We start from the raw sequence: 14,858 nt of genomic DNA, 5'->3' as shown, positions 1-14,858 counted from the left end.
TTTTTTTTATTTATGATAGTCACAGAGAGAGAGAGAGAGGCAGAGACATAGGCAGAGGGAGAAGCAGGCTCCATGCACCGGGAGCCCGACGTGGGATTCGATCCCGGGTCTCCAGGATCGCGCCCTGGGCCAGAGGCAGGCGCCAAACCGCTGCGCCACCCAGGGATCCCGGGTGTCAGTTTTCCAAAGTCAAAATGGCCATAAGAGACCTGGAACAACATTTGGAATATTCAAAGGTAATCCTTTTTTTTTTTTTTGCACCACAACACTTTATTTTTTATTTTTTTAATAAATTAATTTTTATTGGTGTTCAGTTTACCAACATACAGAATAACACCCAGTGCTCATCCCGTCAAGTGTCCCCCTCAGTGCCCGTCACCCATTCACCCCCACCCCCTGCCCTCCTCCCCCTCCACCACCCCTAGTTCATTTCCCAGAGTTAGAAGTCTTTATGCTCTGTCTCCCTTTCTGTCGGGAGCGGTCCCGCGGTGTGAGGCAAGGTTCCAAGTTGAGCCAAAGCTCCCTGTTGTCCCTGGCCAACCCGCAGTCCTGCGGTGCGAGGCAGGGTTCCGGGTTGAGCAAAGGCTCCTTGTCTGCCTGGCCAACCCGCTGGGACTGCACCTAGCTCTTCCCCCTTATCGAACTAAAAGTACATATTTGCTTCTCCTTTAAAATATTATTGGGATAAGTTCCCATAAAGTGAGCAAGGAAGTGGCTTGACATATGACTGCCTTGGTAGTCATTACTTAATGAACAAACCTCATTGTTTATTCTAAATGTGGCATTCATGCTCTACTGCTTAAGAACGAGTGACAGGAATTTGCGGTGTTCTAGCTATTGTTAGTTTTAAAGACAATGTATGTTCATCCACGATATGTATTTCTCCTTAGAGAAATAGGTCACCTGCTTATAGAGGCTATATAAACTATACATGTGAAAATAAAGCTTGTCCATTGTGGCCATCAGCCGCATGGAACCTCCTATCCCATGAACTTTTAGTTTCTTGTTTCTTTCTCATCCCCTTGCCCTCGGTTCCTGAATCTGGACCTTCTCTGCCCGGCCGCGACAAGTGGCGCCCGAACAGGGACCCGAGACAGAGTGAAAGAAGAAGTGTTCAAGTTACAGGTAAGGGGATCACGGCGGCTCCGTGAACGATAGGAGTAAAATAATCATGGGACAAAGGCAATCTGTAGAACATGGGTATTTTTTAAAAGTTCTACAGGCTCTTTTAAGGGAAAAGGGGTTTAAGGTTTCTCATAACTCTTTGGATAAGTTCTTTGATACAGTTAGAATAATATGCCCTTGGTTTCCTGATCAGGGCTCGGTGGATCTTTCGGATTGGCAGAGAGTTGGACAGACTCTGAAAAATGAATTAAAAATAAGGAGGGAACAACTGCCTCCTGATATATGGACTACATGGAATTGTATAAAGGAGGTTCTGGATCCTACAGACTCTATTGAGATCATCTCCTTGAACTCTAAAAGTGAAAAAGAGTCTCCACCCTCGATGGAGGGGAGCTTAAAAAATCAAAAAATCCATACTCCTCCTTTACATAAACTGTCCCTTAGAATAGATGATGAAGAAGAGGATCCGTTTGATGGTCCCCACCTTAAAGATAGAAGGGAGGAGGTTTTTGTTTTAAATCATGCTGAACCTCCTCCCCCACCTTTATTACACTCCTCCGCTGTGCAAACTGAGAAGGCTCCTCGAAGCCTTTTTCCTGTCCAAACAGGCGATTCTTACCCAATAAAAGGAGTTACCCTATTACAAAGATCTCTATTTCAAGCCTCACAGAGGGGAGAAGATGTATCTGAGTTTCAGTTATTTACTGTTACTGTGCAGGGGGGACGAAGAGCATACACTGCCTTAAGCTTCAAAGTACTAAAGGATTTGAAATAAGCATGTACTCAGTATGGCCCTACAGCACCTTTTACTCTTTCTATGTTAGACAATTTGACACGAGAAGCGTTATGTCCTGGAGATTGGAGGGTCATTGCACAAGCATGCCTCTCCCTGGGGGACAATTTGTTATGGAAAATGCAATTCTCTGAAAATGCCGAAAAACAGGCCAGCTACAATAGGAGAACTAACATTCCTGTTAATTACAACATGTTAACTGGTTCTGGTCCGTATTATGACGTGGGCTTGCAATTGGGTTTTCCTGAAGTAGCTTATACCCAAATTAATATTTGTTCTTTGTCAGCATGGAAGAAGCTACCTGCCACAAATACAAAGTCACAGGAACTGTCAAAAATCAGGCAAGGTCCCGAGGAAAATTATTCTGATTTTGTGGCCAGATTGTTAACCGCAGTCAGTAGAATAGTCACCGATGCAGAAGCTGACACTTTAATAGTTAAACAACTGGCCTATGAGAATGCTAATGCCGCCTGTCAAGCAGCCATAAGACCTTGGAAGAACCAGGGAACTCTTGAAGATTTGCGCAGATATAGGGCCCTCGTATTTGCAAGGAGTCACCTTGGCTGCTGCTTTTAAAGGCATCCCTCCTGCAAAATTGCATGCTCAGATACTAAAACAAAATAAGAACCCAAACATGAAAATAAATCAAAAATGCTTCTTATGTGGCCAATTGGAGCATTTTAAAAATCAATGTCCTCAGAAAAGGACTTCTCAAACTACAAAAAAACCTCAAAACCTTTGCCCTAGATGCCACAGAGGATATCATTGGGCTAATGAATGTAGATCAAAGACTGATTCTGACGGGAATCCCCTTTCGGGAAACTGGAAGGGGGGCTTGCCGCAGCCCCAACAAATAGCGGCCCTCTTTCCCCAACAAACATCACTCCCATCTCCAACACCAGCGACCTCCCTCGAATTGACAGATTATACCGCGGTACCCCCACCAGCGCAGGATTAGATTTAGTTCCTGTTCACACTCACTATTTGGAGGGAGGCCAATTACCTAGAAAAATTCCTACAGGCATATGGAGGCCACTGCCTAAGGAAACTTTTGGATTACTCCTTGGGCGTTCTAGTTCCACCATGAAAGGTTTAATTGTTTATCCAGGTGTTATTGACCCTGACTATACGGGTGAAATTAATATTATGGCATCCCTGAAGACTGGTACTCTCTCTCTGGAACCTGGGATGCCTATTGATCAACTAATATTGCTCCCAATAATAAAAACCTCTAATCAAGCGCTTACTAGGGAGCGAGGAGATAAAGGTTTCGGATCCACCAACATATATTGGACCAAAATGATTTCTCCTGATAAACCTCTTTTTAACCTGGAGACAAACGGAAAGGTTTTTCCGGGCCTTTTGGACACTGGGGCAAATGTTTCAGTTATATCTAATCATAATTGGCCTAAAACTTGGCCCAAGAAGACGGTTGATGTACCTATTCGAGGGGTAGGCTTTGCCTCCTCCCCTGAACAAAGTTCTGATTTACTTACATGGAGAGATTTGATGAATGATTTACAAGGAGTGTTTCAGCCCTTTATATTAGATATAGAATTAAATTTATGGGGCAGAGATGTTTTGTCTCAAATGAATCTCTCCCTTTCCAATGATTGGTCTTTTAATCAATTGATACAGCATGGATATCAGCCTGGAAAAGGTTTAGGTAAAAATTTGCAAGGGGAAAATTTGCAAGGGCCTTTATAGCCCCCATTCCTAATCCAGCCCGACAAGGTTTGGGTTTTCCCCAGGCCCATTGAATCCTCCCCATGCATCGCCTCTCAAGTGGAAAACTTCCACTCCTGTTTGGGTAGATCAATGGCCCTTAGTGAAAGAAAAAAGAGAGGCTGCTGAGATCTTGATACAAGAACAATTAAACCTCGGCCATTTAAAACCTTCTACTAGCCCATGGAACACCCCTATTTTTGTCATAAAAAAGAAAACAGGAAAATGGTGGCTTTTTCAAGACCTAAGAGCAGTCAACCGGGTAATACTTCCCATGGGGACCCTACAACCTGGCCTCCCTTCTCCCTCTGCCATTCCGCTAAATTTTCAGATGTTGGTTCTAGACCTAAAGGATTGCTTCTTTACCATATCTTTAGCCCCTGGTGACGGGGAACATTTTGCATTTTCTTTGCCTTCTACAAATTTACAAGAACCCTACTATCGATATGAATGGACTGTTTTACCTCAGGGAATGGTTAACAGTCCCACCTTGTGTCAAGAATATGTAAAAAGAGCTATAATCCCTTTCAGGAAACAATTCCCTGAGGTATATTGTATTCATTATATGGATGACCTATTACTGGCTGCAGAGACCAGTGAACACCTGGCTAACGCCTTTCGGGTTCTTTCCCAATGTCTTAGCTCTGCTGGACTTCAAATAGCTCCTGAGAAGGTACAGAGAGAAGCTCCCTTTGAGTATTTAGGATATCTTATTAGTAAACAGAGTATTAGGCCACAGAAAATCGCAGTTAGAACCTCGCAATCAAAAACTTTAAATGACTTCCAAAAATTATTAGGTGATATAAATTGGCTCCGCCCTTCGCTGTCTCTCACCACTTCCCAGTTACAGCCCCTTTTTTCTATTTTAAAAGGGGACTCCTCCCCTTCATCTTTGGGACAGCTTACTCCAGAAGCAGAGGATGCCTTGGCTTTAGTAGCAAATAAAATTTCCTCTACACAGCTTCAACAAAGAGATCTGACAGAGAATGTTAACTTAATAATCTTAAAACCTGATGCTCTCCCTATGGCAGTGTTGTGGCAAACCCATGGCCTTTGGAATGGCTACATTTAGCTATGCATGTTTTGCATGTCATCAACCCAACGATTTCCCTTATATCTTTATTAATTGCTAGGGGACGGAAGAGATGCATCCAGTTATTTGGACATGAGCCTCATAATATTATATGTCCTCTTTTAACCGCCTCAATGGTAGAGGATGCATATCAAACCTCCTTGGAATGGCAAACATCTATGGCAAATTTTCCTGGTCAATTTCTTTTCCATCTTCCCAACGACAAACTCCTTCAGGGACTCTCCATCATTCCTACTATATTTGTCTCTCCAATTTCGAGTCAACCGATTAGACACTCCCATCATATTTTCGGACGCCAGCAAAGACGGGCACATTGCCATTGTCTATCTGCATAAACAACATAAAAATATCATTCAATTATCCTATAAGACAAAATCTGTCCAGAGGGCTGAACTTTATGCTGTCATGAAAACTCTTGAAATCTATCAAGAACCCTTTAATCTCTATTCAGATAGTCAATATATCGCTAGGATATTACCCATCCTTGCTGATTCTTTCATAAACTCTAATGATGAGGAACTTTCGTGCCTTTTTCATAAAATACAGCAGCTGCTCTTAAAAAGAGTTTCACCTATATTTGTTTCTCATATTAGAGCACATTCTGGTTTACCTGGGCCTTTATCCTCAGGAAATGATTTGGCTGACAGATATACTCATTTATATTCTGTCATTGCTAATAAGGATTCTGTCAGTATGGCAATGAAAAGTCACTCTCTTTTCCACCAAAACGCTCAATCCCTACGAAAGCAATTTCCTATAACTAGAGAACAAGCAAGGCAAATTATTAAAAATTGCTCCCTATGTCCCCAATATGTTAACACCCCTTCTTTTGCCATTAATCCGCGAGGCCTTTTGCCCAATGATCTCTGGCAAATGGACGTAACACATTATTCATCTTTTAATAAATTACAATTTGTGCATGTTTCTATTGATACCTATTCTGGTATGATCGTAGCTTCCGCTCATTCTGGTGAAAGTTTTACTGATGTTCAAAATCATCTTTTTCACGCTTTTGCTTACATGGGAATGCCTAAACGATTAAAGACTGATAATGGGAGTGCTTATATATCCCAAGCTTTTAAAACTTTTGTGAAACATTTCACATCCAGCATACCACAGGCATCCCTTACAACTCTACAGGTCAAGCTATTATTATTGAAAGAGCTCATCTTACACTTAAAAATACCTTATAAAAACTAAAAAAGGGGGAGATTATGGCAGGAAAAATGAAATATTCCCCCCACATGCACCTAGACTTAGCAATATTCATTTTAAATTTTTTGATTGTGCATGATGATGGATATACACCATCAGAAAAACATTGGGGAAAAAATACTGATCCACCCCTTATGGCAAAGTGGAAGGATCCTATGACAGGACAGTGGAAAGGCCCTGACCCCTTGCTTAGACACGGTCGAGGATATGCATGTATCTTCCCACAGGATGAAGAAGCGCCGCGCTGGGTTCCAGCCAAATTTGTTAGAGATATCAAAACTGAGAAGGAAGATGAGTCAGCTGAACTTATGCCCTCCTCGGAGGAAGAGGACTCGTAAGACGAATCTGCCATCATGGAGGCAAATGAGGAAATTAACCTCGCAAGCCACAAGTTTGATAAGAAGATTGATTTCAACACAAAATTATTCCTGGTGCAACAACCTCCATATTGGATGATCCCTGTTGACGTGAGAGGACCTTGGTACGCGAACTTTGGTATGCAGTTAGCTCAAAAATTGGTGAAGAAGCTAAGAAGAACTCGAAGATTTCTTGGACTTTTAATTGCAGGGATAGTGGCTACTATTGCTCTTATTGCCTCTGCTACTGCATCTGTTGTATCTTTGCATGAAAATGCTCAGACTGCTGAACATGTAAATGAACTTGCTAGAAATGTAACTATTGCTCTTGATGCTCAAAAAAGAATTGATGAAAAAATTGAAGCGCAGATTGAAGCTTTAAAAGAAGCCGTTTTATATCTTGGTGATCAATTTGTTGTACTAAAAACTATAACCCAATTGACTTGCCATGACGCTTATAAACATATTTGTGTTACCCCACTGCCTTTTAATGGGTCATGGGAAAATGTACGTATGCATTTACAAGGGGTTTGGAATCATGCTAATATTAGTCTAGATCTCTTAAAATTACAACAAGAAATAGACGCCATTAGCCAAAGTATGTTACATTATGAAGATCCCAGCGATTTAGCCGGTGAGATCTTAAATCAGCTAAATGGTTTTAATCCCTTCAATTCACTGAAACATTCCTTTTGGATATTTTTGGCATTAATAATCGGGTTAATTCTGATGTATGTAATGTTTGCCTGCTTTTGCAAAAAACTCAATAATCAATTAAACTCCTCTAAGGCACAACTTCACTTTTTGCATTTGAAAAATATAGGGGGAAATGTCGGGAGCGGTCCCGCGGTGTGAGGCAGGGTTCCAAGTTGAGCCAAAGCTCCTTGTCGTCCCTGGCCAACCCGCAGTCCTGCGGTGCGAAGCAGGGTTCCGGGTTGAACAAAGGCTCCTTGTCATGCCTGGCCAACCCGCTGGGACTGCACCTAGCTCTTCCCCCTTATCGAACTAAAAGTACATATTTGCTTCTCCTTTAAAATATTATTGGGATAAGTTCCCATAAAGTGAGCAAGGAAGTGGCTTGACATATGACTGCCTTGGTAGTCATTACTTAATGAACAAACCTCATTGTTTATTCTAAATGTGGCATTCATGCTCTACTGCTTAAGAACGAGTGACAGGAATTTGCGGTGTTCTAGCTATTGTTAGTTTTAAAGACAATGTATGTTCGTCCACGATATGTATTTCTCCTTAGAGAAATAGGTCACCTGCTTATAGAGGCTATATAAACTATACATGTGAAAATAAAGCTTGTCCATTGTGGCCATCAGCCGCATGGAACCTCCTATCCCATGAACTTTTAGTTTCTTGTTTATTTCTCATCCCCTTGCCCTCGGTTCCTGAATCCGGACCTTCTCGCGCCGGCTGCGACACCTTTCTGATATTTCCCACACATTTCTTCTCCCTTCCCTTATATTCCCTTTCACTATTATTCATATTCCCCAATTCAAAGGTAATCCTATCAATTTCTAAGGAGTCACAGGGTTATCACTCCCTCTGCTTCTCTCTCTCTCTTTGTCCCTCTTTGTCCCTTTCTCTTTGTAATGAAGCCCAACTCTACATAATGTTGCAATCCAAGCACTGTCTTCTAAGTTCAGATTTTCCAGAGAGAGGATATGATTATTTCAGGCCAGGTCACAGATCCCTCCTTGTGTAGCCAGGATAAATAGGGTTCAGGAATGTTCCTTCCTAAGCCCTGGAACCTATGAATATAGTTGACCCTTGAATAATTCAGGAATTAGGGGCACTGATACCCCTCTTCCAGTGCACAGTTGAAAATTGCATATGACCTTTGACTCTCCCAAAACTTAACAAATAATAGTCGACTGTTGACCAGAAGAAGCCTTACCGATAACATAAGCAGTTGATAACACATACTGTATTCTTACAATAAAGTAAGGCAGAGAAAATAAAATATTATTAAGAAAATCATAAGAGAAAAATCTAAAAAGAAAAAAAGGAAAGAAAATCATAAGGAAAATAAGTTTATACTACCCAACTGTATTTATTGAAAAAAATCTGCCCGTGCGGTTCAAGCCTGTGTTGTTCAAGGATTAACAAAAGAGCTTTATTATGCTCTTTTGATTATGCAAAAGAGCTTTCAAAATTATTTTATTTTTTATTTTTTATTATTGAAGTATAGTTGACATACAATGTTGTATTAGTTTTCAGATGTACATTTACATTACATGATGCTTGCCATGATGTGTAGTTACCAGACAACATTATTACAATTTTTTATTATATTCCCTACACTGTATTTTTTCATCCCTGCCACTTATTTTATAACTGAAAGCTTGTGCCTCTTAATTCCCTTCATCTATTTTGATCATTCTCCTACCCGCCCCCCTATACTTGCTCTGGCATCCACCAGTTCGTTCTGTTTGTGAATCTGTTTCTGGTCTTTTGTTTGCTTCTTTGCTCTTTTGTTTTGTTTATTACATTCCACATATAAGTGAAATCATGTGATATTTGTCTTTTTCTGCCTCACTTATTTTATTAGCATGAATACCCTGTAGGTCCATCTATGTTGTGATGAATGACAATATAGCATTCTTTTTTATATACGTACATACACAGTGCATATATATATACCACATCTTTTTTATTCATTCACCTGTCAATGGACACTTAGGTTGCTTCGGTATCTTCACTATTGTAAATAATGCTACAATAAATATAGAGGTGCTTATATCTTTTTAAATTATTATTTTTATTTTCCTTAAAGATCTTGAAATAAGGTGATTATCCTGGATTATCCAGGTGGACCCAATCTAAGTACATTGGTTTTTAAAATGAAGAACCTTTTCAGGTTGTGGTCAAGGAGGGTAGGGTGATAGGACTACCCATAGTCCTCGTATGGCCATGTTACAACAGAGAGTGTATTGATTTTCTGTTGCTATTATTACAAATGACCACAAACTCTTGGAAGGTTACCAGGAAGGCAAGGACTGGTATCTCTAATACAGTCATACAGCTGCTAATGAGCATTGCTAGGATTTGACTCTAAAGCCCAAGAGGGAAAAACCAGCATCTTTGCAAAAGACCTGCTCTTTTTTTACCTAGAGGGCTTATAATTTACAAGAACCTAAGAAAGAATATTATAACTGACAGAAATCATTCTCAATCCAAATCCTTAGATTTGGGAGACTAAATTACTTAGCAAAATGATAAGATTAATATTACTTAAAAATAATTAGAAAGAAAAAAATTGTAACCTCTCACATATGTACATAAATAGTCTGAAAACTTTAAAGCATGAGGGATAAGTTACAAAATGAAGAGTAGGGGAGGGAATTTAGTAACAATAAATAGAATCCTGAACCAATCTTTTAAGTTCCTAGAGCAACTTTGAAAAATACCCATATTCAAAACCATCGTTTACTATACAATTAGTATTTCATTTTGATTTTAATACTTGAAGCCAAAAATGTGGAGGCAAATGAAATACTTGCCAGTGTTACTGTGGCTGTGGAGCCAGGATCCTTGTCATGAAGAACATTGTGAGTGACTAGCAGCGTCCTGTTTGCCTATCTCTTGAGGGTGTTGGGAAATAATCTAAGAGAAGTCAAAATCTCAAACCACAAAGATGTACACTCCATTTCTCTGTGAGAACCAACGGACAAACAATCTGAATATTCCACAAATGTTTTGGGGACTTATTTTAAATCATTTTGATGGTATGTTTGGCAGATGCAAAATAAAATTACTGAGATGATGTAGAATCATCAAATGTTCATAAAACTTTGAAATAATACAAAGTAATACAAATGCCATGGTTGTGACAATATAAAAAAATATTTAAAAATAGTCCTTTGATGGTGGAGAGTTTTCTCCTCAATTTACGAATATTATTTTCCATGAAAAACAAATAATTACTATCAATATCTAATATTCATGGGGTACTTAGTTTGCTAGGTACTTTGCATACCTTGTTGCATCTAATTTAATTCTTAAAATTAATGTATGAGATAAATACCTTTTTGATGCACATTTTACAAATGAGGACACTGAGGCTTAAGGAGTTTGCAAAAATTTTTCTTTTTTTTTTTTTTAAAGATTTTATTTATTTGTTCATGAGAGACACACACAGAGAGAGGCAAAGACACAGGCAGAGAGAGAAGCAGGCTCCATGCAGGGAGCCTGATGTGGGACTCGATCCCGGGTCTCCAGGATCACGCCCTGGGCCAAAGGGAGGCGCTCAACCGCTGAGCCACCCAGGCATCCCTGCATAAATTTTTCAAAGTAAAATAACTAGTGGTAGAGCCAGTATTCTAGGAAGCCCAACTCCAGAGTTAAATAACCTAACAACCACCACCACCACCACCACCACAGCAACAGTGATAGCTAGTATTTTTGTCATTCTATGTTTCCGGCATCATTTTAAATGCTTTACATTGATCAACTCATTTAATCCTCACAATAATTGTGTAGATTCACTATTATTCTAATTTTAGAGCTGCATGTTTTTCATCAATGTTGTGTCATCATTAAAACCACTTTTTGAGTGGTTTTCCAGAACATGTCAACTATACTTCCATCTAAGTTGGTTGAGACACAGTATATTTTCTATCAAGAGCTGATACAGTACTGGAAATTTTATTGCCAGGCACCTTTCCTAACGGACTCTTTGGCATATTGTAGCATGGGCTGGCATTGCCTTGCATCTGGGTTTACCTGCCACCCTGGAGCTTCCCCCAACCCTTGTCCTGGGGAATCCCTTTACTTTCTCCAGGGTAGGAGCATTAGCCTCCTAGATCCCATGTCCTTCTCTCTCTCTCTCTCTCTTTTCAGAGATTTCCCCCCCCCCCAGCTTTATTGACATAAAATTGGCACATACATTGTGTAATTTTAAGGGTACAACCTGTTGATGTGACACATTTCTATACTGCAAAGGATTTCATCATAGCATTAGCTAACACCTTCAATGTGTTACATCGTTATCATTTCCTTTTATGTGGTGCAAACGTTTAAGATCTACCCTCTGACTAACACAGAGATATTTTGTTGAGCTGATAATGACTTCCTCAGTGTGCCACCTTGGCTGTGCCTCATGGGAGAGAAAATATAGATCTCCCCACATGTCTTGCATTTTTCTTCCTACAAAAACCATCCAAATATGGATGTAAGACCCCTTCGCATGATGAGGCCTCTCATCAGTGGTTTTCATGCTTCCCTATCTGGCAGAGCCCCAGGATTGCTTATGGGTTTTGTTACAAAATACTCAGGCCTCTAACCAGGCCTACCACCTTAGAATGCAGGGCATGGGCCCAGGAATCACTCAATAAGCCCTATAGGAGAGGCTGATTCCCACAGCCATGTGGGAATCATGTTTTATGTGCTTGCTACTTCAATGTGTGAGCTGAAGATGACCTGAGGATTGGCAGCATCAACACCAAGCTTGTTATAAGATCAGAATCTCACACTCTACTCCAGACTGTCTAGATCTTCAAAAGTCCAGGAAACTCCTGTGCACACTAAAGGCTGGGCCTCCCTGGTCTATATGCCCTTCTAGAAGCAGAACCAGACTATAGTATGCTCTGGGTGTGCGCTCTAATCAGCTTGCTTAGCCCTGAGGAGTCCATGGTTTGATCTGGTTCCTTTCTTCTCCTCCTCTCAGCCTTCTCCTCCTCTTGTCATCCTCCTTGTCCCCTCCTTCTCCCCCTTCTCCTCCTTCCTCTTCTTTTAGTTTCAGAGGTAGAATTTAGTGTCTTCATCTTGAATTAGTTTGCCACTTTGGGAGAACTTCATCAGGTAGCTTTAAATAAATTAAATTTCATAATTTATTGAGATCTTTCTTGAGATCTTTTATGTTTCTATTGGATTTTCATTCCTGCTATGAAAATTTGATTCTCTAGAGCTCTTTCTTTTCTCCATTGAAACCTGTTCTTACTTCATGCATGCAGTATCTTCTTTTCTCCTTCAGGATATTGACAGCAACTTTTTGGAAGATTTTTAAATTCTTTCTTTTCATGGATTATTCTAACTTCTTTTTCTTTTTTTGCTTTGTTCTCTCTCATATTAGAAAGCTAGAATCACCTCAGATGTCTGGTGAGTTTTGGTTCTTTGCTTCTGTTGAAGAATGGGATACTAACAAGCTGCTGGGAAGCTCTGGGTACAGGGGTGGCATTTGTTGACCATGGGATTTGCTATAGAATTATCTGATGGTTTTTATTATTAGGGAATCTGCAATGTTAATATATTTTAGTCTTTTCTCTCTGAGTGTTGAAATCTTCTCAAGGCTTTAGACATCTCAGAATAGTGTATGTTATTTAGACAATTATTTGGCCAGAGGATTTTTTCTTAAATGAAAACAAAAATCACAGTAACTTCAAGTTATTTCACAATTACATATAAATGTTGGCAGCTAAAATCTTTATTTCCTCATGGTTTCTTTATAGGTAGTAAAGCCATAAATCTCACCATAACAAGTGAAACGAAACAGTTACAGTTAAAAAACATAATTTTAGTTCTCTACCTCCCTTCAGTCACGGGTATCTGAGGTAAGCAGCCAGTTTTGAACATTTCCACACATTTTTCCTTGCTCATATATACCTATAGAGTAACAAATAGGAATATTTTTACTTTGTTTTTCACAAAAACTGGATCACACAATACGTTACTCTGTACTTTGTTATTTACATGTAATGATGCCTTATATTCATCCGTCTTAAAATATAATTTTATAAATATCCACTTAACATTCAAAATAGGGGTTTTTAATTCCATATTGTGTTAATTTTACTGTTTAAGGTTTTTTTTCCTTCTACAATCAAGATTGCAGTAAATGACCTTGTCTTTATTCCCCTACACCCAGATGCTTTTATTTCTATTGAGTTGATTCCCAGGTGTAGTATTTCTAGGGGAAAGGACATGTATGTTTTAAACCTTTCATAAATGTTGTCAATTGCTTTTCAGAAACCTGTAACACTTCACATTTCTGTCAGTTGTATAAACTGGTAGATGAGTAGTGACATCTCATTTTGTTTTATTTTATGTTTTGTGGATTACTATCAAAGTTTTGCATCATTTCAAATGCTTGTTGGTCATTTGTATTTCTCTTTGTATTGTTGCTTATTTTTCTTTTCTTTTTTTTAAGATTTTATTTATTTATTCATAGACACAGAGAGAGAGGCAGAGATACAGGCAGAGGGAGAAGCAGGCTCCATGCAGGGAGCCCGATGTGGGACTCGATCCCGGGTCTCCAGGATCACACCCCAGGCTGCAGGCGACACCAAACCACTGTGCCACTGGGGCTGCCCCTGTTGCTTATTTTTCTATTGAGCTGTTTGTCTTCATTATAAAGAAGCACTTAGATATTAGAGACACCAATTCTTTGTTAATAATCTGTTGTAAATATTTTTCCTTGTATATTGTTTTTTTTTAATTTTCTTTATACCAAAATTAAAAGTTTTCTACATGCTCAAAATTTGATTTTAGATACTTTTATGAAATTATTGAAGTCAACTTCCCATTTTATTTATTTACTAAACAATTTTATTTATTTATTTGAGAGAGAGAGAGAGGCAGAGGGAGAGGGAGAAGCAGACTCTTCACTGAGTAGAGAGCCTGATGTGGGTCTTGATCCCAGGACCCTGTGATCAGAACCTGAACTGAAGGCAGATGTTTAACTGACTGAGCCACTCAGGCACCCCTCAACTTCTCATTTTTTTTGAATTAATATATCTCATGAGAAATAAGATTTAAAGTGATTATTACATACCACTCACATTTTCTCCTTTATTCTCTATGCCCCATGCTTCAGTTGCTCTTATAATCCTGTTTTCAAGATCTATGACATCTGCCTGTGCCTTCTCTCTTTTTGTGGAAATTCTCAATTATAGGCCTAGCCAATAACTTCTGTGCTGGAATGCTATTTATATATAAATATAATCACATGAACTATTTAATCAATTTGCTCCATAGTAAAAGTTGATTTATACAATATTCTTTTTTTTAAGAGGGGGGTAAGGACACAGGGAGAGAGAGAGAGAGAAGGAGGGGGGGCAGAGAGAGAGAGAGAGAGAGAGAGAGAGAGAATTCCCAAGCAGGCTCCACACTAGGCATGGAGCCTAATGGCTGATGGAGGGCTCAATCTCACAACCCTGAGATCATGACTTGAGCTGAAACCAAGAGTTAGATACTTAATAGACTGAGCCACCCAGACACCCTCATCTAATATTCTTAAGTCTTAAAGAGAAGAGTGGTAGTCAATTTTTATTAAGCACATTATTTAATAATTTATAAGAACTTGATATTGAGGTTTTTAGTCATATTGTAGTAGAAAGAATTCTAAGATGATTTCCAAGAATTCCTTACCCTGGTGTACACCCTTTGTATAATCCCCTACACATAAGTGTAGATGGCATCTTTGAATATGATAGGCCAGTTATTTACTCGATTAGGTTATTTTATCTGGCAAATGGTGATGGTATCATTCCTGCAATGATCATGTTACATTAAATACAATGGGAGGAGGATTGGAAACCAGGAG

At 39.3% G+C, this 14,858-nt stretch overlaps 1 protein-coding gene across 1 annotated transcript; it reads left to right on the top strand.

The window, feature by feature from the left end:
* The first annotated feature begins 513 nt into the window (after positions 1–513).
* On the top strand, positions 514–7,657 carry LOC129501957 (endogenous retrovirus group K member 13-1 Env polyprotein-like). The gene is made up of 2 exons (XM_055313277.1): positions 514–1,125; positions 6,179–7,657. The coding sequence occupies exon 2, from the start codon at positions 6,305–6,307 to the stop codon at positions 7,160–7,162; it is 858 nt and encodes a 285-aa protein (XP_055169252.1). The 5' UTR covers positions 514–1,125; positions 6,179–6,304; the 3' UTR covers positions 7,163–7,657.
* Positions 7,658–14,858: the final 7,201 nt, after the last annotated feature.

This window comes from Nyctereutes procyonoides, unplaced genomic scaffold, assembly GCF_905146905.1.
Source record: "Nyctereutes procyonoides isolate TBG_1078 unplaced genomic scaffold, NYPRO_anot_genome, whole genome shotgun sequence".
Taxonomy (NCBI): Eukaryota; Metazoa; Chordata; class Mammalia; order Carnivora; family Canidae; genus Nyctereutes; species Nyctereutes procyonoides.
The sequence above is the reverse complement of the archived record's forward strand: the minus strand, read 5'-3'. Positions and strand labels throughout refer to the sequence as shown.